Below are 26,313 nucleotides of genomic sequence, written 5' to 3' on the forward strand. Positions count from 1 at the left end.
TAAAAGTAACAGGAGAAAATAGATTGGTCACGGTGAAATTTGCTCTTGAAATCCAGTTTTTAAATGATCTAAAGCAGATATCTAAATATAAATATTTCAAAACTGCACCACAAAGGGGAAATAGTTTTTGACGTAATCTCCTCGTAAAGTTGGAATATTTTCATGCAAAGGTATACTTAGGTATAAGCAACGTACCTAAATATATAAGCAAGAATACAGGGACAGATTGAGTGGTTGTAGGTATCTATGAATATATCTAGTTTAGTGGAATAATAAGGGACTCGTAGAACACTCTTATTATAAGGTGGTGAGTGTATAGGGCGTTACACATTAAAAAACTGGCAGTATTTATTTTGTTGATTGAATATAGTAGAATACGTGTATAGTATAATTTAATACAATGGATACAGACAAGTATAAAATTGAGATGTTGGACTATTACTTTGACTCGAATGAGGTGTTGTACAGGATAAATATATACAATAAGAAAAACAATGAATCTTGGGACATTGAGAGGAGCTATGACGATTTTAAACAAGTTGACGATTTGTTTCAGTATAGATATCCACACATTCCAAGGGTAAGTCTACAACTTAAGACATTAATTTATACAAATTTGACCTTATATTAACTAATTTTAGCTTCCTGATAAGGGTTGGTGGTGGCAAAAAAGCAAGGCATTTCACGAGAACCGTTTTAATTCACTAAAAAATTACTTTAACTGCGTCTTAAGAAGTGACTTGAATATCGAAAACATGGTACTTGCTTACTTTTTAGATCTGAATCTAACTGTTTCAGAAGCAAGCAGTGGAGCCAGCAATAGCATTGAGGAGATAGAAATAGACATTATTGGATATTTGAGAACAAGGTTACTAAATATTTCTAATGCTAATGACAGAACTCTAGCTCCAATGGAGCGTGAGTCTAGAGAAAAGCAATACAGAACGCTACTTGAAAACAACCAATTTTTTCTAGAGGACTGCGTTGACGACAAATCAGAGTTGTAAGTTTCAAGAATCTGTGTGTTATGAAAGAAGAAGACTTATTTTGTTATTTTTTCAGTGCTCTAAGCAACAATGAATCAATGGGGTGTATAGGCAATATTTATTTCGAAGGCATCAGAGGCTTACCGCCATCAATAACAACAGGCGGGGAAAACAAATTACATGTAAACCATTCTGTGGGTAACGGTGGTATAGAGGGTATTTCTCAGAAGGACAAGGGTAAGTTTTGTATTATTTCTTTAATAAGAGTTCGAAAGAGTATTTGGAAAACTTTTTGCTGACGATTCAGATATAGTTTCGTTGATGAATAGAATATGCATAGAGTTCGGCAGATTTTTCGAGTCAAAAGTGAGGTCGGCGTGGGACATGAGAGACTTAGTGCTACATTTCCAGCCAATAAAATGAAAATTTCACACGGTAAAAATTGAAATATAATGTATTTATACTAGGAATAGACGAGTTCTAGGTAAACTGTCTAATTTAATTGTTTATAGTAAACCAAAGACGTTTGTGGGAGTAGTAGCACTACTTGGTACGGACGTTTCAAATGCTTACCTATAAATACGCATTTGTTGTCTCAGAAAATCATTTATTTCACTACTCTTTGAGGTTAAACTGGTGACATGTGTGTAGAAAGAATATTTTGTGAGTGAGAATGACATTTAAAGCTCATCCTTATTAGTTGAAACAGAGGTTCTAGAACCGTCACCACTGCTGTGTAGGACAAGTATGCCCTTAAATGTCCATAGCCCGTCTCCTTTGCACTTCTTGTTTAAAGACACCTCGTATTGTCCGACAATAGGGCATCTGGGACAGTTCCTATTATCGAAAATCGACCTCCTGCTTGAAACTAGGTAGCTTTTTGTCTCAATATTAAATAGCTTAAACTGATCTCCTATTCTGAGTTCTTCACCAGACTTGCTTTTTTCGCATTCAATGGTAAACAAACTAGTTTTGTCCTTTGGTCCGCAAAAAGCTTCTATTTGTTTAGTTACCATAGATCTGGAAGATGCATTAGCACTCAGATACTTTTCAGTATTAGCGTGAAGCAGCTTAATAGTTTCACCACACATAACTGGATATCCAGCTCCTTTGTAGTCGTTTACTTCACTCCCCTCTCTTAAATAAAAGTAGTTCTCACTTTCATATTCCTTGCTGCAGGTCGCCACCTGATTGCCGTTAGACCATGTTATTTTACTGGAATAAAGATAACTGCTTGTTTCTATGTTTACAAGCAACAGTGTGCTTCCGTATGTGACTAACTGCTCCGAAACATCGGCTTTAGATACTTGTGCAAACAAAGTAAGGTTTGCAAATAATATATTAACCAATATACTTAGAAGAAAACGACACATTTTTCATTCCTGTTAGTTCTAAACTTATTTAAAAATTACAAGTTATTTTATACTCCACACGCCCTCGAGAATAGATAAACCAGGTTGATCTTCTTAGTGCCTTTTACCTCCCACTAAGGTCTAATATTGTAGCTTGAGGTAAAGAGATCCTTCGTATGTAAATAAGAATGTATTTATTTATGCTTTTAAGTGCGTATGTAATATGTGCCTGTGTATCCTTTTTATTTCATTTGCCACATAAACCTATTTTAACAATACTTGACCAGCTAACTCCTGATTAAACAAAAATTATAAATTTTTTATCGGCGCCAAACAATATATGTACATATATTTGATATATAAGTAAGAGCGGGCAAAACTGTGAGACAAATTAATCTAAATGGTTTGGAAATGTATAAAAGATTTAAGAAGCAGGTATATTAATGTCATTTTTGCAACAATATTTTGACGAACAGAGATAGGGACAAGTGAGTGTATTTATATCAGTATTTTAAAATGAGAGAATTTAAAGTTTTTATTTTTAAGAATGCGGGATTTTCTCTTTGCAAATATGAATTATCTATATTAGTATATAAAAAATAGCATTAGGCGCCAAAAATGGTACCCAAAGGGCAATAATGATGAGAAAATATAAGGGTGGATAGATAAGAATAAGTTTACTAAGGCAAAACAAAAGTTTAGCAAGCAGGAGCAAAAAAAAACAGCAAGTTTGAGGAAATAAAAGTAACTTGGCCAGACTAAAGGAATATGACCACGATTGAAGATGACAAAATGGAGGAGACCACAATAAATAGCGATTCAGAGGAACAAATGGAAAGCTGCAAAAGCATGTTTGAGAATTCGAAAATCCATAAAGAGAAAGGAAATGAATGTTACAAGATGGGTGAGTATGAGAATGCTCGGGAGAACTATGAGAAGGGCATTAAGTTAATAGAGAAAATACAGGAGGAGGAAAAGGATATTGAGGAGGATCAGCTTTACGAATTAAAGCAAAGTTTGCAGTTGAACTTGTCAATGATATATTTAAAGCAAGAAGAGTGGTCAAATGCCATAAATATAACAGGGGAGATATTAAAAAGGGATGAAAACAATATAAAGGCGTTATATCGTAGAGGACTGGCTAGAATGAGTTTTGGCATGTACGAAGAAAGTAGGGAGGACTTTCAAACTTTGTTGAAATTAGATCCGAAAAATGTAGACGCTCAAAAGCAATTGAGGGTTGTAAGACAGAAAATAATTGAGGACAATGAGAAAAACAAAAGCGGTTACAGTAAAATGTTTCACGGTGGAGGCCTTTATTTAGATAAACAAAAGGACGTTGAAAAAAGGAAAAAGGAGGAGAGAGAGAAAAGGTACGAGGAGTACAAAAGGTATGTATCTGAAGTTAAATCTAAGAATTCTGAAATATCTTCAGACGACGAATCAAAGAAGGAAGAAATAATTCCATTTGAGGAATGGGAAAAGAAGGAAATTGAAAAAGAAAGTAAAAAAGCAAGTAGAAATAATAATGGAGGTGTTGAAAATACTGACAAATCTTCTTATAAAGGCAACACCATTATATCTAATAAAAAGAACAGCGGTAACTTTGAGGATGACGTTGATTTGGACGACGAAGACATTAAAATATTGCAAGAGACCAAAAAAATGGGTTATTGTTACTTTAAAAGAGAACTGAGTGAGCAGGAGAAGGAAATAAACAGACAATTCACACCAAAGTTGATAGAAAATAATAATAATAATAATAATATCAACAACCCTCTTTCATTAAATTCTATGAATAACGTAAATTCCACACTTGATTCAGACAAATCGAGAACGGGAATTAGTTCATGGAATTCAAAAGGAACTACATTTGAGGATAAAGATATCTCTGAACATGCCAAATTACTTCTTAAAGACATTCTTATGAAAAACAGTCAACTAAAGGATAAGTTTGATAAAAGTAATGATTTTATTACTATAGTATTGGACAGTATTGAAAGCATTAGTGGGGAGGCTTCTATTGCTATGGTTAGAGGTACAAGAAGGTTTCTTTTTGACTTCTCTGTTTCATTGAAGTGTTACTACACATTTAATGATGACGATAAATACTCTTTTAATATAAATGTACCATCTTTAACCTCAATGTGCAACGAAGATGATGTATTTGGAATAAAAGATTCCAATATTCAATTTGTCGGAAATGGTTGTGATAAAAAGAGGGATTTAAACCAAATAAGAAGTTTTATTATCGAAAATTTTTCGTTGAAGTTACTGAAAAACTCAGTATTGACTTTTATCGACTCTGTAAACAATCAATATTAATTAGATTTTTTATTTAATTATTAAAACTATTAAGCGATAACAAATCAACTTTAAATTTCTTTCTCTTATACATAAATTTACTCTCAGTTTTATGTACGTATTTTTAGTCCTTGTCTAAAAATGACTTTGTCTCTAAAACTATATTATACAATGGGGTATCTGCTTGTATATTAAACTTTTAAAGGTGTCCAACGTAAGTAATCAACATTCAAGTTTTTGAATAGAGTATTATTATTTTAATTTCCCAATTATATATTTCACGTTCAAATTTTCTTTTATTAGGCCTCGAGCTTTTTTCCCGTTTAATCAGAATATCGACTCTTTTTCCAATCTAAATATGGTCACGGACATTAACATATTCCAGGCGCGCGCGGGTCTTTCAGTGAGCTTGTATTGAAGCGTTAGGGCAGGAGAATAATTAATTATAGAATTAGAGTAAAAAACAGCTTTTTATAGTATTAAATACTGAATAGACGAAGAAATACTGGCGTTAATGCTACGTGTTCTTATTATATGACTCACCTTTTTTGTCTAGACGAAACCTGTTATTTTGAATATTTTACTTCGCAAAGTTTGAATATAGTTTTAAGAATTAAATAAATAGTTTCAAGATTTGTACAAATACAAAGTTGCTTTTACTTGGTGTATGCAGCAGAGAGTTTGTATCTGTATATACTTTTATAGGTGTATTTACAGATATATAGATGTAATATAGGCAGTATAAAGCGAATTTATATGTAAACAAATGTGGTAGTATTAGATATAAAGCACTGATAGAGATACAATATTGTGTATAAATAAATGTAAATAAAACTTGACTTATATTTAAATAGTAAATAATGAAAGAACACTCAAGGAACAAAGAGAACTATCCTGTGGTGCCAACTGATAGGATACTTAGAAACTTCAGACAATTATCGCATCAAAATGATTCAATCTCTCAAATGGCCTCTTGGCTATCCTTTTACAGAAGCTCGGGAGAGACTCTGTGTTCCTTATTTGGAGAGGCTTTTGTGGACAAAAATTTAAGGGATGAGGAAAGACTTGCAATTTTTTATGTTTTTCATGAACTGGTTACACGAGCAATAACAGTTGATGATGAATCTAAACAGTTTTTTATGATAGGTTATGAGCAGTTTCTATTAACTGCTGCCCCGATAATAGGAAGAATGGATTTGAAGAATAAATCACATTATCTTCAAGTTGTTAGGTTGTGGCAACAGTCATCTAAATTTCCACAAGAAATATGCGAGAGGTTGAGATTATTGTTTAACTCCAACTCAGGTACGTTAAATATACAAAAAGAAAAAAGCAACTACTCAATACTTTAAAATTTTTAAAACTGATTTTACCTACAGGAAAACGAGACACTCAGAGGGAGCTGTCCAATGTAGACAAAAAAGACAAGAAGATGGCTTTAGACCTAATTAAATCTTTGAATAGGATCAAAGAAAGTTATGAACTTGTTGAAAAAACTGAAAACGAGGAACAAGGCATCACTGAAAGCAGTGATACTCAGACTCAAGAAACGAGGAATTCTAAATTAAAAACTTGTATAGAGCAATATAAAGAAAGTTTAGATCTGGTCACAGATGCCACTATTATACTGTCTCAGTGTCTACAAAATGAATTAAATTGTTTCGATGACATTAAAAAACATCTTGAAGAATTGTCCGTCAGGAATAAAGATGAATCTCAGGGTGAAAATCATAATAATGAATGATACAACAAAAAATGCATTTATTTTACTTATCATTCACCCTGATCCTGTTTCAACGCAATATTATCCCTTCTCTTACCTCCTTTAAAGTCAATATAAAGCTATTCATTTGGTTGGTAAAACGGCAGGAGTTTAGTTCTCAACGTTAGTGCAACTATATTAGCTCATCTATTAGATATACTAAAGTTTTTGTTCAATAACTTCTCTTTCTCTCTCATCGTTACTTTATAAATACAAAAAAATGAACACCAAGTTGAATTTAAGAGATTATTCCTGTTCATCCTCTGTAATTTTTCTCGCTAGATAGAATCTAAGATGACCTGAACCACTACCTTCCAGAGGGTATTCCAATTCCAAAGGTTGATTTTCGCTCATGCTTAACTTGACACTATTGCTTAAAGGAGTAGCTTTCGCAAAGTTATTTAAATATCTAAGTGAAAAAACCAATTGGCAGGGTTCTGTAACCTCAAGAGCTACTGCCTCTGAATCGGCTCCTTCTTTCGGTTTCAATATAATACTTCCAGAACCCAATGAACCCTTTGTTGAAAATCTGACATTCTTGTTTGAAACATCAATGGACAATGAGTCTGAGAATTGTGCCATATCTCTACAAAGTCTCTGAAATTCAGCAGACGGCATTGTAACTACCGATGAAAAGTTAGTTTCTGGTATTTGCAAACTGTCCTGATCAATTGAAATAAGTGTTAATTCAAATTCTGATACTCTGTCTCCATTTGGAGTCTCAAAAATGAATATCAAACTTTCAGACTCGTCGTCGTGACGTAGCAATACTTGATCGTCGTTAGAACACAACTTTAATAATTTAACAACATTTTGAGTGTTTAGCCCAAGTGTTCTATTTTTATCACATCTATATCTCTCAAATGCTGTATCTTTTAAATATAAACCAACCAGAGATACATGGCTGTTATCCATTGCTTGTATTGTTATTCCACTTTCATTACACTCCAAATTAACGTCACTAACCAAATTAGTTATTGCCTCGAACACTTTTCTTAAAACACTTCCGTTTGATAGTCTTGCCTCGAACATTTTTCTTCCTCTAACTGCTTCCTAATTAAATCGTTATCTATTCTCAAATAAACTTCTTATTTTCGGATAGAAGTATGTAAAGTATTAATTTATTCAAATGTAAATTGTTTTATTAATACACAGTTTGGTCTATTTTGCCGTATAAAATACTTATTTTTACTAAAATTACTTATCCTCTAACTAAACCAAGTTCTTAAATTTAAATTTAAACATATGCCTATTTATTCACACTATTATTTTACTATGTATCGTCACAAAACTTGTAGTAACTATAACTTATATAATTCTTATTTTTATAGCTGTTCGCTATTTAATTACTTATACCGGAAAGTATGTTATTGATACCCCACACACGACCGCTTGCCGCCTCGTGTGGGGAATAGAAATATATATGTCATTTTATATTGCAAAACGAAAGAGTCAAAAAAAGCTAGAATATCAAAGCGAACAAAAATAATTATATATATAGCTTTACGTGTGAACAGCTAAAGTAGTGAATTTGCGATTTTATTTTAATCAATTACTCCATTTTACCCTCACAAACATCTTTCATAGTATTAAAACGAATAAATTACTCCGGGATTACCAAGTTGTTAGTTTTTAAGTTTAGGACAATATGTACGACAAAAATATAGCAATTTATTCTTAATTCAACTTATATCACTTTTCACTGTTTTTTCGTGTATTCAAATTTAGCATTCTTATATTTACCTGAAATAGACAGTTTGCCGCCAAATTCAAATATTTTAAATCTTTAAATTGCATGAAACGCATCAACGGAGATAAATAATAACTCACGGAATGCTTCAAAATTCTTGAAAGAAAATATAATTCAAATATAAATATTGAGATTAAAAAAGTTAACTACGTCAATAAAGACACATAATACAAGAAAAAGTAGGTGTAAAAGCAGGCCAAAATAAACAGAAAATGACAAAAATTAATTACATATTTTTGAACAAAGCAATATGGGATCCAATAAAAAATTACATAAAACAACATAATTCGTCTGTGAATTCGATTGAGACATTTAAAACATTTATAAAAGGTATATCTAGTGCAACAACCAATAATGACATAAAAGATTCAACACGAAAGATATCAGATTCAATTCCTACATCATTTCTATCGGACAAATCAAATATATTATCTTCATTTTTTAATAAGTCATTCAGAGTAATGTCTAATTTACTGACAGAAGTTGACACACACTTGACTGCAAATGAGTTACCAATAAACATAATACAACCTAAAACCAGTTCGGTATTGTTGTTTCAACGTAAATTCATAGCCTTGATTATGTTTGGAGCCTTCTTGGGATTATTTCCAGGCAAAATATTTCATTCAAGAACACCAGGACTTTGTTTTCAATCATTTTTCAGTTCAAGCAGTGCATCTAAACATCAAACCATTGCACTTATTGACTACTTTAATAGTATTGCTTCAGGTGTATCTAATAATGAAGGTTTTGTAAATCAACATGTTATTTTTGAAAGGCACTACTCTCCCAAAAAGGACGAGCAATTCTTTATCGGTATAAACTACAATATTCAAAAAACCGAGCTTGTACGTGGTTACATGGAAAATTACAATCCAGGAAATCACGCCGTTGAAGCAATTTTTGGAAATAAAGTTGTTGGAAGTGCTGTACTACGAAATGTAATGCATCAAGAAGAGATTATGATGACGGTTTCCCCAGAGACATTAATTGCAAGAATTTTCCACACGGATATGGATCACGAGGACTCCATCTCATTCAGGGGATTATTAAGATATTCATCATATAAAGGATACGGCTCAAGCAATTATAGACATGTAACTGTCACAAATGATGAAAAATTTGGAGCATTGGGTAGAGTATATACCTCATTTGATGCAATCCCTGGAGAAAAATACAAGCAATTTACTAATAGTTACTCTCTCAGAGAATTAAATAAACTAATTCCGGGACTATGCGTTGATTTTTATGGTGAGTCCGAAGGTTCTGTTCGTTCTCCTTTTGTAAGTGGTTACTGGGGCGGTGGAGTTTTTGGTGGAGATATTATATACAAGTTCGTAATACAAATGATAGCTTCTTGTGTTTGCAAGAGAAAGTTGGTCTATGCTGATCCAGATAGAATTTTAAATCAACAAATTATCGATAAGTTGGAAGATAAATATAAAACGTGCGGTAGCCTCGCAAAAGCTCTATTTGAAGCCGAAAGAGGGTCGAAAATATCTAAAAAGAATGCTATTAATGTATTACTCAGTTAATATAACTTGATTTTGTGCTCTAGTTTTCTCTTTCTTTCTTAATTTGAGGCCTTATTATTGTCAGAATCAGATAGTTTTTCAATTATTTAACAAAGTTCTTTGCATATTTTTAACTTAGTGTAAATGTAGTAATAACCACTTACATTCCCCACATCAAAACCCAACAGAAAATCCCTCTGGAAGAAAACAGGGACACTAAGAGCAGAAAAACAGAAACAAAGCCGAAAAAACGGTAAAATTAGTATACTAATGGTGGCGGCTAGTGCCGCCTGAAGGGCTACTAATCACAAATGTCAAACGTCACACTTTAATGAATGAGTGAATGAGGAAGGCTACAAAGCACAACAGCTAAGTAAGCACATGTCAATCACGAGAAAACGAGTGTCATCAAGAATAAAGGTGGAGATAAAAAAATATATTGTTTGTTTACGCAACAAAAAAAACATTGAACATTTAGAACTCTTGTGAGTTGCCTTGTTTTGATTTGGATTTCTTTGGTAACAATACTGATGGAATATTTGGTAAAACACCACCACTTGCAATTGTCACATTTCCAAGGAATTTGCTGAGTTCCTCGTCATTTCTAACAGCCAACTGGATTTGTCTTGGTGTAATACGGGTTTTTTTGGCATCTCTAGCAGCATTACCTGCAAGCTCGAGGAGTTCTGCGCACAAATACTCGAGGACAGCAGCTAAGTAAACTGGGGCAGCAGCACCAATTCTCTTTGCGTATCTACCCCTCTTTAAGTATCTTGCAACTCTACCAACTGGGAATTGTAATCCTGCCTTAGCTGAGTTTGATGTGGTCTTGCGAGTGGTTTTCTTTCCTCCGCTTCTTCCACCAGATGTTGCTACTTTTCCTGACATTGTTTTCACTTATTTATTATTCAATATCTTTTTAAATGTTAAATGCAATAAAGTTGCGATTATCACACCTTTAAAATTGACTTAACTGTTTCCTTCCCTATCCCTAATTTTTTGTTTTTTATTCACTATCCACACTTTTCTCCCCACAAATATCCGTATTTCTAATTCAGTAATTAATTCAGCGGCATAGATGACAATTCCACATATCTAATATTCCACAGCACGTATTGTCTAAGTAAGGCGGCAAATATGTATTGACTACACTTGTTTGTAAGTGGGGTGGATGTGGGGTGTTGGGCACAGAAAGCCTTAAAGCGGACCTAAACCAATACGCATCTCCAAACGGTACTTTCTTTGGTATCATTGACTTTGCTTTCTTCTTGAATTTGTTTTAAGATTTGACTAGATCTATATAAAGTTTCGAATGTCTTTCCTTTGGTTTTCAGATAGATTGTTGTTTAAATAAAAAAATACCTAGGGGAATGCGAGATAGGGCTTCATTGTATAACCACCGGTACGACCCAGTTTTTGTTGTTTTACTAGCGTTTAACATTGAAGATGAGTCTGCATGCACATTTAATGGAGGGAAGTGTTGGTGTTCAGGGCGGTATCGAAGAGTGTTACACAGAAAGCAGATACTTGTTTGTTTTGTCCTGTTTTGACATTTGATAGATAATGAAATAAAAACTTTTGATTTGAAGAAATAACGATTAGATCACTTTGTTTAAGTGATTATTTTTACACTAGTCCAGGCTAGGAATTGCAAACACATTAGATGTTGGAAAGAAAACAATTGTTCATTAGCATGTGGGTTTTAACCAAGTTTGAATGGGTTGTTTACTGTTATTAGTTAGGGAAATGAAATTATTGTGTAGGAAAAGTATCAAAGTAAAAATATTTAATACCAGGGGTTAAGCTAGTCGATGAAAAAGTAGATGAAAAAAGAATACCACACATTATGCAGAACAATATAAAAAATAGCTATTTGAAACGTACAAACAAATGTATTAGAATTAAAGCATAGATATATATTAATTTACGTAAATTCACGTATGAGTCACCCAAACGAAAAATAAATTTATTGATTTTTCGCTATAGTAATAAAGGGACAATGAATAAATATTACATTTCAAATAAAATAGGTCAGGGAGGATATGGTAAGTGTTACTTGATAGAAACAAAAAAGTATGTTGAAAAAGATGAGAAGTTGGTGGCAAAGGTTGTGAATATAGGTAGTATGACTCAAATAGAAAAGGACAGAGCTATACAAGAAATAATGATATTAGAAGTAGTAGATCATACAAATGTAATCAAATTGGTAGAGTTTTATAAAACTGAGAATTTACTATGCATAGTAATGGAATTAGGTGAATATGGTAACTTGGATGATGAAATAACAACTAGAAAAAATTATAGTGAATTAATTAAAAAGAAATACTTTACGGAAGATGAGATCATGTACATTTTTATCCAAATAATATTTGGAGTAAAATATTTACATGACAACAATATAATTCATTCTGATATAAAATCCAATAATGTTGTATTGTTTTCAAATGGACTCATTAAATTAACCGATTTTGGAATTTCAAGTATATTAACGAATAAAGACGCAACTTGCATTGGAAATGTTGAAAACGATCATAATATTAAAGGTACATTTTATTACTTGGCACCGGAAATATACGAAAATATGAAAAGCGATAAGTACAGTGATTATTGGAGTATTGGATGTTTACTAATGGAAATGTGTTCGTTAGAAAAAGTTTTTAGAAAGTACACGATTCAAGAACTTATGATATTGTCTATAAAAAATAGTAAAGTATTTACTGATGAAATTGAAAATCACTTAAAAGTGAATAAAGTGAACGATAGATATTCCAATGAATTGATAGGAATAATAAAGGGATTACTAAACCCAGATCCAAAAAAAAGATTGACCATCGAGAAGATATTAAATAACAGTTATATGAAAAAATACTTGAAAAGATTTTTAGAAACATGTACAAGCAGGAATTTGAATCAATTTAAGGAAATAATGGATTATTGTAATATAAATACAAAGTATATTAATATTAAGGATAGTAGTAAAGTACTTGAACTAAATTCACTTCCGTTTTGGTTAAAAAAGGATATATTTTTTGAAAACGAGAAAAACAAATTTATAATTAAACAAGATCTTGGAGAGTGGTTTAAAAATAAGGAAAAAAAAGCGAGAAATTCAATTAAGAGGAACAGTAGTATCAATGAAAATAAGTCTGAAGATGGAAATTTGCTTTCTAATTCTGATTGTAATAACACCTGCAATGAAATCATTAAATACCTGAATTTGAAAAGAGAGAATAACAGTGGAAGCAAGGAACTCACAAGAGAAGAAATACTGGTACAATTAGAAACAACTATTGACTTTTTTGCAGTTCAGCTAAGTTCTTTAAACAGCAAAAAGGTAACGACTGAAAGAATAATAAGACATAATCTTGAACATTATATAGAAAAAAATGCAAACACTAGAAATATGATAAGAAATTCAAATTTTCATAGGACAAAATCAAGTAGCAATAACTTGTCATCCAGAAGTTTTACAGACCTAACTTTCAAAAAGAATTTGAAGTCAAAATATGACAAAGAAAGGGAGCAATTAAGGGAGTTAATGAGAAGAGGACGTCAGAAAATCAAAATTGAAAGGGATTCAAATAATGAGTAACCAGCCATGCTTTTAAATTTTACTGACCCATTTAATAGAAGCATATAACTAGTCTAACAATAATTATTCTGATTTGGATAACTAACAATCTATTATTTTTTTTTTTTTGCGCCTGGGTACGATAGACAAAGTTTTGAACATTATAATGGTTGATATGATTTTTATAAATCTTGAATATGAGCAAGAGTATGTGACTTTTATTGAAAAAGTAAGGAAATAAAGATTCAATTTAATATTTACAAATTCAACCATTTATGTAAACTTACCTTTGTTGATTATAAACTTGGCGATTTACATAATTGTGTGGTACTTTATTTTCTTTAAATGGAAGAATTACATCCACTTTTCAGAGATGAAGTTCCATCAACTAGTGAATTAAGAACTAATTATATTTATTCTGCTCTTGTTGAGATATCTGTTGAAAAAAACAATGTTTCGAGAAGCAAACAAAGTATAGGACCTAAAAGTGAAAAAGATGTTGTTAAAGTAAACAAGATATCGCAAGAATCAAAATCTATATCAAAAGATGGAAATAAAAAAGTAAAAGGTAGATACCAGCGTCACTTGAACAGAATCAATTCAACCAAACAGAAAATTAGGAGGAAGAGGGAACTTAATTCCAAAGACACTGAGACGGAAGATTCGAATGACAACAAAGACAACACTAATGAAGCAAGGGAAGTTGCTGAAATGGACATGTGTATGTCAATATGGTCCAACAAACAATTATTTCATGAAAAATAAAGAAAAAAACACAATTAGTGTTATAAGAGCTCACAAAATATTTAATTTATACGCAGTTTCTGCAGAAAATAATTACAGGATATCAAATAGAAGTGAAAGATACAGTTCTAATTACAAAAAAATGTCTGTCTTGGTCACTTTAATAAAAAGAGGACAAAGATAAGTCTTTTTAAATATAGGTGGTGTATCTCATTCTTTATGAAGATATGGGAATTAAGTCAAAGGCGCCAAATATAATGGTACGCTCCTGCCTTTAATACTCAAAATTTAAAGCAGAACTATTTTAAACGGTAACGTAGTAAATAGTATAATTAGTTATAATGAGTGGAAAAGATACATTCATAGGAGGGGATGATGTGGGAGCAGTTGTAATAGACATCGGAAGTTATTCCACAAAAATGGGCTATAGTGGGGAGGACTGTCCAAGACAGGTCTGGCCATCAGCAGCAGGAGTTAAAGAGAATAAAGAAAAAAGATTTCCATTAAATTATTTAAGTTATTTAGAAGGCGTAGAGGTAAAACCATGTATAAGTATTGTTGATGGTGAATCTATCTTGAACGATGATGTTTTTGAGACTATAGTATCGTTTACATCTGGAAAGGGTGGTCTATTGACCAATTTAGAGGAGTATCCTGTATTATTAACTGAACCTTCTAAACATAAAAAGCAATTTAGAGAGAAGGAGGTTGAGATAATGTTTGAAAAATTCAATGTTCCGGCATTGTACACTGCAAAAAAGGCAGTATTGAGTGCATTTTCTGTAGGAAGGTCATCTGGATTAGTCGTAGATATGGGTGCATCTAAAACGTCAATAGTACCTGTTTTGGATGGATATACATTACAAAAACCAATATGCGAGTATCCTGTTGGTGGTGATTATTTAGATGACCAAATAGCAAGACATCTTAGTAAAGATAGGAAAATAAATATTATACCCAACTTTTCAATAAAAAAAATAATAGGCAAGGACAGGACAATCAATTATGAAAAATTAAACATAGAAAATGTTCATTATTCGTATATTGAGTATGGTAAGAATGAAGTTTTAAGGAACATTAAGGAGTCAATATGTAGATGTGCCGAACATGAAGAAGCTGCTAAGACTTCATCCGCCTTAGCAACATCAACATATGAACTTCCAGATGGAACTACAATAGACTCAGAACCAATAGGAATAAAAGTTCCTGAATGCCTAATTAATCCGGAAATGGAATTAAACGATCCGGAGTTTCCTATAACTAATAATGGTGGTTTTCCGGGAATATGTCCAGCTATATCAGATACTATAGTTAATTGCGATATTGATATAAGAAGAGATTTGGTAAGTGCTGTTATAATAATAGGAGGAACTTCTCTTATTCCCGGATTGGTTGATCGTATCTCAAAGACATTGGCTGAAGATGACAAACTTTCAGGAGGTGGTCCAAAACTCAAAATAATTTCACCCAATTCAACAGTAGAAAAAAAATTTTCGAGTTGGATCGGTGGGAGTATACTTTCTTCTCTTGGATCCTTCCAACAGATGTGGTTCAGCAAGGAGGAATATCTTGAACATGGAATTCATTTAGTTGAAAGAAAATGTGCGAATTGAATTGATTACAATATGTGAGCAATACAGAACAGTGATCAACGGTATGATACAATTGCAAAAACGGAAAATCAGTCTTGAAGAGCCAAATATTGATATTTGTGATATTAATTAAGAAAAGATAAGATTTAAGACAGGGTCATAAATTAAAATGTAGTCCTGTTTAAGAGTATGTAAATGAAGGATGTCACTAGGTTATTTGTGTGTGTTGTTAGGCAGATTATTCATTCATTTATATTGACACTACTGATATTAATTTTAACAGTTTTGGCAATGTTATTGTATCTCTATGTTGTATTATGTCCAACTACTCTTTTGTTTTACCAGTTCATTTTAATTAAACAAGAGAATAAGTGAAAACACAAATCAGCGGGAGCGGGGGGTAATTGTAAATTAGGGGTTGGTAGTATTATTTGTATTCCTTTCCCATGCATTCAAATGTTCAGCAACAAAACGCTAAAAATGAATTCTTAATAACAACATCAGATTATCTTTTGGATACAAATCGTCCAGAAAGTAGGGGAACGGCAATATCAATATTCAAAGGAAACAATGATATTGAAATAATACACACATTAAGTAATAGAAATGTGATTCAACTTGCATTGGGTTTAAATCATGTTTTGTTTTTAACATCAGATAAAGAGGTTTACTCATATGGTACGGGGTTATTTGGGCAGTTGGGACATGGAGAATCTATAAGAAAGTTGAATGAACCAAGAAGAATAAGAGAGTTGAGTATGGTAGATAAAATAACGTCAGGAACGTATTACTCATTGGCACTTACTAAAGACGGAGATCTTTACAGATGGGGCTTATATGATGCAAGAACCCCACCTGTTTACAGACCAAGACTTGAAGCTTTACCATTTAAAGACAGCAATACGAAAATAACAGAAATTGCTTCGCAAAAGGAAAAAACGTGTATAGGACTAGATAATGGCGAAATATACATATTAAATTTTCATAATCCAAAAATAAATCTTTTATGTAAATTGTCAGATACATATCCAAAGAAAATATCAATAGGTGCTAATTTTGGTCTTGTTTTAGATAATTGTCTTCAACTATTTGTGTGGGGTGATAATACATATAATGAATTTAACTACCAAGGCATAATGTTGTATAATGCGGAATACCCTAATTTTTATAAATTGAATACGAGCTCTTGGGGAATTTGTAATAAATTAATCAATAATCATGAATCAGAGAATATTAACGTTCAAAATAATGATTTGTGTGACACAAACAATAACGAATTGGGTCTTAACTGTAACGGTTCCAATAATGATTATGATGGGAGTTTAAATGACAAGGTTTACATTGAAAGTGTATCTTGTGGCGACAAACATTCTCTTATTCTAACTTCTAACAATACAATACTTTGTATGGGCGACAATACTTATGGTCAGTGTGGGATTGGAATAGATGACAAAAACTATATTTATCCACCAATCACCATGAAAAAATTCAATAATTTGGATCTTAACAAGCCTTTTATCACATGTGGTAGTAGGTCTTCGGCAATCATATCGCCAAACGGCAAACTGTTTCTGTGTGGTCAAACATTTTGTGAAAGCAATAAAGTAAACAAGAGAGCGGGAGTTTCTAAATACGCAGAAGACTCAAATGATGCAGAAAATTCCCACAGAATATCTGCTGAATATTCTATTATCAATAGAAACTCCACACTTGTGAAATTCAATGACAAGGGTTTTATCGTAGTTACTAATTGATACTAATAAACCGCTCTGTTTAAAAAACTAAAATTAAATTTAAGTATCTCTTTGCATAATTTCCCTTTTTTGTTCCTTTGTTTATTTAGTCAATAATTTTACATTATTTAGTGTTAACCAATATATTGTGCTGCTTCCCCGCTTGCATGCATTTGAATACCTGTGTTTAAATGTGTAAATAACTGCAAATTTGAATCTTGTCCATAGGGGGAGGGAGTATAAATTATGAATGAATGTGAATTGCTTTTTGCTTTTATATTAGAGTTGAATAATATCACAATAGCTAAGAGTTATTTCATTTACTCTTATTCACTAAGCTTAAATTCAGTACAAGTGAAAGTATTTTTTGGCCACACAATAGAACAAAAAAAAGCTGAAATTGAAATAGGTGTGGTAGAATTATTTGCTTAATAAATTCAATGTATACATGAAATAATGACTTAATGTAGTTTTTTCTTATTTAAAAAATACACGTTAAATAGATTTACTCATTGGAAATGATAAAAGAGAAATACATACAAATAGATATTATTGAGTATGAGTATGATTAAGTTAATATTTAAACAATTCTTTTTCTGGGTTCTTTTTTTTAGTGTCCTGTTGTCACTGTTTAAAGAGAGTAAAATAGTTATACTTTCACAATTAATAGTATCAGAGCAAGAAATGTGTACAAATGGACAGTGCAAAAAAATGCTGAATGGCCATTTGGTTATTCAAAATAACCAGGTAAGTCTGTAAAATACACATGCACAGTTTTAATGCAATAGTTAAAAATTATTAAATTAACTAAATTTTACAGGATGTATCACTTAATTTCGATTCGACAATGGTAAATGGTAGAAATGCAAAAGAAGTGGATCCGGGATCTAATGGATTTAAAATAACAATAAAAAAGTCTCCAATACTAATTTCATACGACCTGACATATGTATCAACTCTATATCACGATTTCCAGGAGGATATAAAGTTATTTTCATTTTCTCAAGTTGAAGGAGATCCTTATAGATTTTGCGACCATGAATTAAGAAGTTGTCAAAAAGTGAGAGATGAATATTTATATGGGATTCAAAACTGTAAGTTTTTGTAGTAACTTAGAGCTCAAAGAGATTAATTCATATTTTTAACAACAATAAAGTGCCACCAGGCCAAAAAAATTGGACTCAGGAGTCACCAGTACCACCGGGATCACAAGGATCTTGTTGTTGGTGTCCGGAATTATATGCAACGGTGAGTTAACTTTTGCAATTAAAAGGTCTTTAGTTTACTCTTAAATAATTCAATTTGATCATCAGTTGAATAAGGATGCCCCATTTTCAAGAGCAACACTTCACTGTTCGTGGATTCGTAAGTTAACATTTTTTTAATCTGACGAAGTGACTTTTAGAATGATGTTGTTGCCATTTGAAAAATAGAGCAAAGAATGTGGTGGAATGTGTATTTGTCAAAATCATGCCCTGTTTGGATACCACCTTGGTGGACGGCCTTTAGAATAGGAGGATGGAATTGGCAATATTCACTTACAGTTGAACTATCGTGGTTCAGTCCAACGGAATATTCTGTTGAAAAAATAGCAAGCAATGAGTTGGATATTAATGAGAATGAGTGTAGAAAAAACAATACAAGTACAAATATAGATTGTTCAAGTTTAAGGCATAAACATTCTGGGATTCAACTCTCTGTGCATACACTAAACTCGTCTTCGCCCTCATTTTACGATCCAAATTTTGGGGCATCTGTTCAGGTTATAAGTTCAGGACCACCATTTGGAAGTGCAAATGCAAAGGATTTAAACGGTTATTTGATGTTACAACCAACTTATTCACCTAAGGGAATGCCTGCGAGTCTAAGCATACCACCCCTAAGAAATGGTTGCGGAAAGAGTAAAAACCAAACAGAAGAAGAAATAAATGACTGTTTAAAGCCTACACTAATAATACCACCAGAAAATGTTGATTTAACAGGAGTTGCGTGTGATAAAATAGGTACAAGTGTTCATACCTGGAGTTCAATAAATGATAGATTTTGTTATCATCCACCGGGAACGTGTCAAAGGTCGCAGGTTTCCAGCTTTTACAAGAAGGTTATCGAAGACCACTCGCTAGGCAAAATATCAGAGTATTCAGTTAATTCACAGAATGCAGGTTCACCACAACTGATATTGGATTCGTTTGACAAATACGAAAACGAGTTAAGTGAAGAAGAATTGGAAAACGAAGGAAACATAAAGTCAAGGAGATTCTATCTAGGTTACACTTTCGACTCTGTATTTGATACTGAAATAATGTTTTCGGTGGAAGCGTCTTCAGTTTCATGGGCAGCTACATCTTCTCCTGGTATAATAACGTACATTGAACCACCCCCACTAGAAGCCTGTACTGCAATGAGTAATTATGGATGTCCTCTAAAGGTATACGTAAAGAATAGTGGTAAGTTTGAATGATTGTTATGTAAGCTAAAATTCTTCATTTAAGTCTTTTAAAAACAACAAAAGGTGATATCGACTCTGGATACATTGTTCAAATACCTTATTGCACTAAGTCTGGACTTCAAACGAGCGAGGTAAGTAAATTACTGTTTGTAATTTGGTAATTTCACGTTACAAACAAACAATAAACAAATAAGTATATCATTGATTAATATTAAATGAACCCGTTAACTGAAATAACTTTTAAATTAATGAATAACGTTTAGGTTGATCCTGTAATGGCACAATCACGAAAAATAAAAGGTGGTTCTGTTGGAATATTTACATTTATAATGAATGTATCTGTATTAAAGGGGTCAGATTATAAGTGTGTGGTATGTTCTCAGGAAATAAAACTCAAATTTAACCTTAAATATAATGATAACAAATTAACAATTATAGGTTGTGTTATATAATTCATTTTCGGTGCAGTTAGATCAAAACATATTTACATTTAGCACAAGTTCATCTACGGTAAGTTAAATGTATATGTAGACTAATTATCAACAGTAACACTACATTCCCTTTTTTATTTAACTTTATTTAAATTAAAGATATCCCTCTCAGGTTCAGATTCCGTAATATCACAAATAATTGTAAATGAGACTTCAGTTACAAATAAAAGGTTTGAATCAATGTTTTCAGGGAATAAGTGTCTATCATGTGGATTAAATTTTTGGTGCATAATAGCAAATGGTAAGTTTATCAGATAAATTAACCTGATAGGTATTTAACTCACAAACCTCCGAAGTTGGAGAGTGTATAAAGCTCGGATTGAAATGCGTTGCCGTTATATTTGGAATAATAATAGGTACAGTATTGTTGTTAAAGGTAACTAAGTTAATAATAAGCATCACAAATAATAGAAAATCAAAAAAAGCTACAATTAGTACTGCAAATAACAATATTCAGAGTGACAAATGAGATAATGAATGAATAAATTTGGTAAAAAAAATTATAATACACTATCAAATAATCTCATTTCTGTTTCAAAGTGAAACTTGAATTTACAAGGAGAATAGCAGAACAACCCACAATGGACCTCAAATATATTTGTAAAAAGAAAGAAACCAAAATCTCGAACATTATCTTAACAATTATTTTTTTATACCAAAAGAGCAAATACTTTTGTAGCAGTGAAATTAACAGATATATTATTAAACAAGCGTAAAAACAGACGAGTGAAATGTAGGATTAAACTATAAACAAAACATTTAAAGTACATTGCTATTAGATACTTATTTAGATTCAAATTCTAATATATCACCCGTTTTTCTATCGAGTTTTACTGTACAAAGACCAAGATTTGGCAATTCCCAAAACAATGACTCTGAATGAATGGTAGATAAATGAATTTGTAAGTTTGATGAATAATTAATATATATAAACTTACTTTTAAGCAGTGATTTTATAAAAAATAAATGAGAAACAATAATAACTTCGTTATTTTTGTTTCCAAAATTATAATTTATTAAGAATTTTTTTAAATTGTTAATTCTAGTTTCCAATTCTTCATTACTTTCAGGTATGTTAACTTTGACTTTGTCTTCAGGTAGAGAAGAAACATCAAATTGTGGATATTTTTCCTTAATTTCATTTTTGTCGTATATTGGTGTGTCTGATAAGAAAAGTGCCTTTTCTCTAAGCTCATCCAAAACGTAATATTCACAATCTTTCGGTGCTCTTTTTGATATATGCTTTAAAGTTTCCATAGCTCTAATTAAATTTGAGCACAACATTAATGAAGATCTCTCAATAAGTGGTTTACCCTTGTACATCGGCTGTTTTAATTAAAAAAAATATATTTAGATTAATGATAAAATATAAACTTACACCTCCGTTCTCGCCAAATTTAATGGCTTCATTAGTTCCTTCTTCGGACAAATTGGAGTCAACAAAACCTAAAGTTTTTGTGGAACTGTGCATTAACAGTATTTGATATTCGTATTAAATAAACTTACCTGGATCATGGTTTAAAAGTGCTTTGTGTAAATTTATTTTTTTTTCTCTCAAATGAACATTGACTAAGCTTTCAGAGTGTCTTAAAATATGCAATGTTATCAAGTTGCTTTCATCAATTTTTGTCGTATTATTAATGTTGTAACTGGTTAGTTTCCTATTCCCAAATAATTTATGTGATATTTTGTCAAATATTGAACAGGTTACTTTAAATAAGCTACTCCTCAGTTTTTTCTTCTCTATCAGTATTTTTTCTATAAACGACATCTTTTACCATAAAATAATTCACTAATTTCACATGAGTTGCAAAAACATGTATTCGTTATTTTAAAACACAATTTGCGATATTGTCTCAGTACCTACTTCTTTAAACAAACGCCAAAGACAGTTAGTAAAATACGACCGCAGAAATTTTAATACAAGTAACCTAATTTTCAACTTATATCGTTTTATTTATATTATAACGTCACACAGGGAGTATCTAAGTGGTCAATCGCTCTATATGTCAGTTAATACTATCTGCTAAAAAAACTTTGAAGTATTTTTTTAAATTTGTAGATATAAATATAAAATTAAACTTGTATTGCAAGTATATGATTATATATATAGATTCGCTTACTTGTTCCTGTTTTATAGAGTCCACTTATTAGAGCTTTTTAATGTTTATTTGATGTAAATTTTAAGGGGTCGCTTTTGGCGGGTTTTCAGTAAAATTCTATTTTAATTGTAATGGTTAAATAATACATTTAGATAGGTCCGCCAAAATTTCTGGTTTAAATAATAGACGACTGTATTGGGAAAACATACTTCAATAGGAGGAAATAAAAAGCAATCATTAAAATACTGCGGAACTAAGGAAGATTGGTTTATTTGGGTAGTTTAATTTATATGTTATTTTTTTCCACTTATTGGCTTTACTTTTGATAAATAAAATTAAGATAATAAAGAATCATACTTTGAATTTTAAATTTATAATAATTTTCAAATGTTTTGACTCAACAAACTCCAATATTTTTTTAACTAGTAGAGAAAGCATGTTTTTATTTTTTCTTGTGGAATTCATAAACTAACGATTATTCGATTTATCATATTTGCGTCCTATTTATTATTATATTATTTGTTTCAAAAAGTAACAAAATACGGAATTGAATAATTACAATCAGAATGGGAGTACCTACATTTTATCGTTGGTTATGTAGTAGATATCCGTGTATTGTGAGGGAACTAAAGGATTGTGTAGACGAATCAACATGCATAAAAGACTTAGATTTGCTAGATCCAAATATAAATGGCGAGTTTGATTGCTTATATTTAGATATGAACGGAATAATACATCCATGTTGCAATCCAGGTACAGGAAATAAACCAAGAAGTGAGGCTGAAATGTTCACTAGAGTCTGCGACTATATAGATAGATTGTATTCAATGGTTAGACCTAGAAGACTCGTGTATTTGGCTATAGACGGTGTGGCACCAAGAGCTAAGATGAATCAACAAAGAAGTAGACGTTACAAGACGGCATTGGATATTGAATATAATAAGAGGGCATATGATATAGCGCAAGAAGAATTTAAAAATTTAGGTTACAAGTGCCCCGAATATATAGAAAAGTGGGATAGCAATGTAATTACACCGGGTACTCCATTTATGGAGAGGCTTACAATGTGTTTGCATTCGTATATAAGACACAAATATGAAAATGATGAATCTTGGAAGTCATTAACTGTTATTTTTTCCGACTCAAATGTGCCTGGCGAAGGTGAGCATAAAATATTGGAGTTCATTAGAAGCCAAAGAACAAGTAAGGACTATGATCCGAATACAAAACACGTATTATATGGTGCAGATGCAGATTTGATTATGCTTGGACTTTCTACTCATGAAGTTAATTTTTATATCATCAGGGAGGCAATAAGAGATTTTAAGGTTGATTCACCTTCTAATATTTCAATAATATATAATAAATGGGTTGAAGAAATGAAGTCAATTGGTTTAGATATAAATAAATATCAAATCGGGCCTAATTTAGGAAAAAAACTCAGACTTCATTCTTGGTGGAGTGATATAGAAATCGTAGATTTATCTCTATTAAGAGAATATTTATTTTTCGATTTTAAGGAAATTAAAGAGAGGATTTCATTTGGTGGTAGGCAAAAATTAGTCTATGACTTTGAAAGGTGTGTAGATGACTTTGTCTTCCTATGCTTTTTTGTAGGTAACGATTTCTTGCCTAATTTACCAGTATTTAGTATATTTAAGGGGACATTGGACCAACTAATAGGAATATACATAAAGGTTGTTCCTTACATTGGGGACTATTTGACATATGAAGGAAACATAAACTATTCTTCAATTGTTACCTTTTTCAATTACCTTAAAGATTTAGAACTCGAAATAATTACTCAAGAAACAAAATTTAATTACAATAAAAAAGGCACAAATTCTGCAATAAATAACAATAAAAACACTGTCAATGGAAACAATAGCAGTGTGGTAGGTAAAAAGAGCGAAGCTGAGAAAAGGCCAACTGTTTCTATAGAGGAGTGTGAATTGTTAATTAACAGAAATAATGATGAGGACAACAAATTAAGTGGTGATTATGATATGAACTCTAATTTGAATTCGAATAATGATAACTTACAGACTATTTCTAACATAAATAGTCCAAGTAATAATAGCAACGAAGAAATCTCAAACAAAAAAAGAAGGTGTTCTGAATCAATTGATTCTTACTTTAATGACCACATTAACAAATTGATCAAATACATTTCTGAGGTTGAAGACGTTAACGAAGAGAATGTATTAATGAATGTATATGATTCAGACAATATTAATGTTGTAGTTAATAGCGACGACCCGACAAGCATATTAAAATACAGGTTGAATTATTATAACAGCAAGTTTCAACTAAACTTATATTTGGATGAGGAAACCAGCTCTAATCAGGAAATGGCAGTTCATGATAGACTAAACGAATTTACAGACAATATTTGTTTTAGTTATTTGAGGGGTCTATCATGGGTATTGAGATATTATTATCACGGTGTTCCTAGTTGGGATTGGTTCTTTCCATTTCATTATGCTCCTTATGTGTTGGATATTACCGAGGCCATTTCAAATCCCAACAATATTACAAAAGTTAAAGAATCTTTACTGCAAGAATTCGATATTGGAAAACCCTTTACTCAGTTTGAACAATTAATGTCTGTTTTGCCACCAAAATCCGGTAGAGCATGTTTACCTGATGAATTTTACAGACTCATGATTGACAGTAGCAATAACATCAATAAATACTATCCAACTAAATTTAAACAGGATCCAAACGGCAATAAGCAAAGATGGAAATGGGTTGCTTTACTTCCATTTATAGATCAAAATATCTTACTTAATACCGTTAGACCACTAGAGGAAAGAATGAATTTACTGTCTAAATTTAGAAACAAACTCGGAAGAGATATTATTTATTCGTTCAAATACTCCCCCTTAAAGGGATTAATCGAGAGATTCAGTGAAAGTGAAAACAATTCATTTATTCAGATCGACGATATGCAAATATTTGGTACAATAAATAAATATAATAATATTGAAAACAACAGCATTCAAGGTAATAATTACGTGTTAAAACCTGTGTATGAGTCTTGTGATAATGTGAATGACAGTGGAGAGATCATTAAGAATATGCTTGAAAATGATTGTATACAGTGGAGAAGTATACTCGCTAGTTCGTTTAATACAAGTATTGAATCACCAATGTTTGTTGTAAGTTATTTTAATACTGAAAAACTCAACAAACACATTATAAACTATGGGAATAAAAAATTTGAGGATGTTGATAACGACATATTTAAATTGTACAAAGTTGGTTACGGTTCTAAATTGTTACCAAATGCAAAACCATGCATGCAAGCGGGTTCTCTTCCTGAAACTGAATTAATTAATCAAGAAAGAAAATTCAAAGGGTTTAAGGCTAATTACACACAGAAGATATTGTTCAAATTATTTAGTTACTGGGATCAGATGATTTATTCACACAGGAAATGTAATTTTGGAAACAGTAACAGCAGTGCTTCACACAAAAGTGGTAATGTCAAACACAAACATGACGATAACAAGTACAATCGGAATCATGGAAAACCATATAAACATGGTCACAGAAACACTATCCATGACCCACATCATCACAGAGGTAACAACATTAATCATCACCACAGTAATTTCAGCGATAAAAGACAATTTTATCATCATACAAACTATAGTGCTCAGTATTACAATTCTACCGGTTTTGGTGGAATACCTCCTAACAATAACGCGCGAGTTCCATATAATAATTGGAATACACAATTCAGAGGTGTTGAATACACGGGTAATGGCAATACCCTAACATTGATGCCTCCAAGACACCAAAACGGTTATAATTCTTACAATCAAGATCAACAAGGTCACAACAGTTATCAACAAAATATTAACTCCGGTTTCAGAGTACAAAATCATGGTAAAAACTTTGGTAGTCACATGGAAAAACCATTATAACTAAAGGACGGATTCGAATAAGTAAATTACA

General features: G+C 31.7%; 15 protein-coding genes across 15 annotated transcripts; 11 read left to right on the plus strand and 4 right to left on the minus strand.

The window, feature by feature from the left end:
• Window positions 1–400: 400 nt before the first annotated feature.
• FG386_002761 (uncharacterized protein) lies at window positions 401–1,409 on the plus strand (the record flags this gene model as incomplete). Its single annotated transcript, XM_067342210.1, has 4 exons — window positions 401–580; window positions 642–1,003; window positions 1,063–1,223; window positions 1,252–1,409. The coding sequence occupies 4 exons, from the start codon at window positions 401–403 to the stop codon at window positions 1,407–1,409; spliced, it is 861 nt and encodes a 286-aa protein (XP_067197815.1).
• A 257-nt stretch (window positions 1,410–1,666) lies between these two features.
• Window positions 1,667–2,359, minus strand: FG386_002763 (uncharacterized protein; the record flags this gene model as incomplete). The annotated part of the gene is made up of 1 exon (XM_067342212.1): window positions 1,667–2,359. The coding sequence occupies one exon, from the start codon at window positions 2,357–2,359 to the stop codon at window positions 1,667–1,669; it is 693 nt and encodes a 230-aa protein (XP_067197817.1).
• A 747-nt stretch (window positions 2,360–3,106) lies between these two features.
• FG386_002764 (uncharacterized protein) lies at window positions 3,107–4,663 on the plus strand (the record flags this gene model as incomplete). The annotated part of the gene is made up of 1 exon (XM_067342213.1): window positions 3,107–4,663. One exon carries the CDS (start codon window positions 3,107–3,109, stop codon window positions 4,661–4,663), a length of 1,557 nt encoding a protein of 518 aa, XP_067197818.1.
• An 839-nt stretch (window positions 4,664–5,502) lies between these two features.
• FG386_002765 (uncharacterized protein) lies at window positions 5,503–5,994 on the plus strand (the record flags this gene model as incomplete). Its single annotated transcript, XM_067342214.1, has 1 exon — window positions 5,503–5,994. One exon carries the CDS (start codon window positions 5,503–5,505, stop codon window positions 5,992–5,994), a length of 492 nt encoding a protein of 163 aa, XP_067197819.1.
• Window positions 5,995–6,074: 80 nt separating this feature from the next.
• FG386_002766 (uncharacterized protein) lies at window positions 6,075–6,386 on the plus strand (the record flags this gene model as incomplete). Its single annotated transcript, XM_067342215.1, has 1 exon — window positions 6,075–6,386. One exon carries the CDS (start codon window positions 6,075–6,077, stop codon window positions 6,384–6,386), a length of 312 nt encoding a protein of 103 aa, XP_067197820.1.
• A 264-nt stretch (window positions 6,387–6,650) lies between these two features.
• On the minus strand, window positions 6,651–7,436 carry FG386_002767 (proliferating cell nuclear antigen; the record flags this gene model as incomplete). Its single annotated transcript, XM_067342216.1, has 1 exon — window positions 6,651–7,436. The coding sequence occupies one exon, from the start codon at window positions 7,434–7,436 to the stop codon at window positions 6,651–6,653; it is 786 nt and encodes a 261-aa protein (XP_067197821.1).
• Window positions 7,437–8,366: 930 nt separating this feature from the next.
• FG386_002768 (uncharacterized protein) lies at window positions 8,367–9,689 on the plus strand (the record flags this gene model as incomplete). The annotated part of the gene is made up of 1 exon (XM_067342217.1): window positions 8,367–9,689. The coding sequence occupies one exon, from the start codon at window positions 8,367–8,369 to the stop codon at window positions 9,687–9,689; it is 1,323 nt and encodes a 440-aa protein (XP_067197822.1).
• A 453-nt stretch (window positions 9,690–10,142) lies between these two features.
• Window positions 10,143–10,556, minus strand: FG386_002769 (histone H2A; the record flags this gene model as incomplete). Its single annotated transcript, XM_067342218.1, has 1 exon — window positions 10,143–10,556. The coding sequence occupies one exon, from the start codon at window positions 10,554–10,556 to the stop codon at window positions 10,143–10,145; it is 414 nt and encodes a 137-aa protein (XP_067197823.1).
• A 1,111-nt stretch (window positions 10,557–11,667) lies between these two features.
• FG386_002770 (protein kinase) lies at window positions 11,668–13,260 on the plus strand (the record flags this gene model as incomplete). The annotated part of the gene is made up of 1 exon (XM_067342219.1): window positions 11,668–13,260. The coding sequence occupies one exon, from the start codon at window positions 11,668–11,670 to the stop codon at window positions 13,258–13,260; it is 1,593 nt and encodes a 530-aa protein (XP_067197824.1).
• Window positions 13,261–13,584: 324 nt separating this feature from the next.
• On the plus strand, window positions 13,585–14,004 carry FG386_002771 (uncharacterized protein; the record flags this gene model as incomplete). Its single annotated transcript, XM_067342220.1, has 1 exon — window positions 13,585–14,004. The coding sequence occupies one exon, from the start codon at window positions 13,585–13,587 to the stop codon at window positions 14,002–14,004; it is 420 nt and encodes a 139-aa protein (XP_067197825.1).
• A 320-nt stretch (window positions 14,005–14,324) lies between these two features.
• FG386_002772 (BRG1/brm-associated factor 53A) lies at window positions 14,325–15,596 on the plus strand (the record flags this gene model as incomplete). The annotated part of the gene is made up of 1 exon (XM_067342221.1): window positions 14,325–15,596. One exon carries the CDS (start codon window positions 14,325–14,327, stop codon window positions 15,594–15,596), a length of 1,272 nt encoding a protein of 423 aa, XP_067197826.1.
• A 425-nt stretch (window positions 15,597–16,021) lies between these two features.
• FG386_002597 (uncharacterized protein) lies at window positions 16,022–17,329 on the plus strand (the record flags this gene model as incomplete). Its single annotated transcript, XM_067342046.1, has 1 exon — window positions 16,022–17,329. One exon carries the CDS (start codon window positions 16,022–16,024, stop codon window positions 17,327–17,329), a length of 1,308 nt encoding a protein of 435 aa, XP_067197651.1.
• Window positions 17,330–18,749: 1,420 nt separating this feature from the next.
• FG386_002598 (uncharacterized protein) lies at window positions 18,750–19,769 on the plus strand (the record flags this gene model as incomplete). The annotated part of the gene is made up of 1 exon (XM_067342047.1): window positions 18,750–19,769. One exon carries the CDS (start codon window positions 18,750–18,752, stop codon window positions 19,767–19,769), a length of 1,020 nt encoding a protein of 339 aa, XP_067197652.1.
• Window positions 19,770–21,031: 1,262 nt separating this feature from the next.
• Window positions 21,032–22,019, minus strand: FG386_002599 (uncharacterized protein; the record flags this gene model as incomplete). Its single annotated transcript, XM_067342048.1, has 4 exons — window positions 21,032–21,123; window positions 21,187–21,574; window positions 21,627–21,694; window positions 21,755–22,019. 4 exons carry the CDS (start codon window positions 22,017–22,019, stop codon window positions 21,032–21,034), a joined length of 813 nt encoding a protein of 270 aa, XP_067197653.1.
• Window positions 22,020–22,916: 897 nt separating this feature from the next.
• FG386_002600 (Kar1/Rat1 like exonuclease) lies at window positions 22,917–26,282 on the plus strand (the record flags this gene model as incomplete). The annotated part of the gene is made up of 1 exon (XM_067342049.1): window positions 22,917–26,282. The coding sequence occupies one exon, from the start codon at window positions 22,917–22,919 to the stop codon at window positions 26,280–26,282; it is 3,366 nt and encodes a 1,121-aa protein (XP_067197654.1).
• Between the last annotated feature and the right edge of the window lie 31 nt (window positions 26,283–26,313).

Source organism: Cryptosporidium ryanae (assembly GCF_009792415.1).
Source record: "Cryptosporidium ryanae isolate 45019 chromosome Unknown contig_5, whole genome shotgun sequence".
Lineage (NCBI taxonomy): Eukaryota > Apicomplexa > Conoidasida > Eucoccidiorida > Cryptosporidiidae > Cryptosporidium > Cryptosporidium ryanae.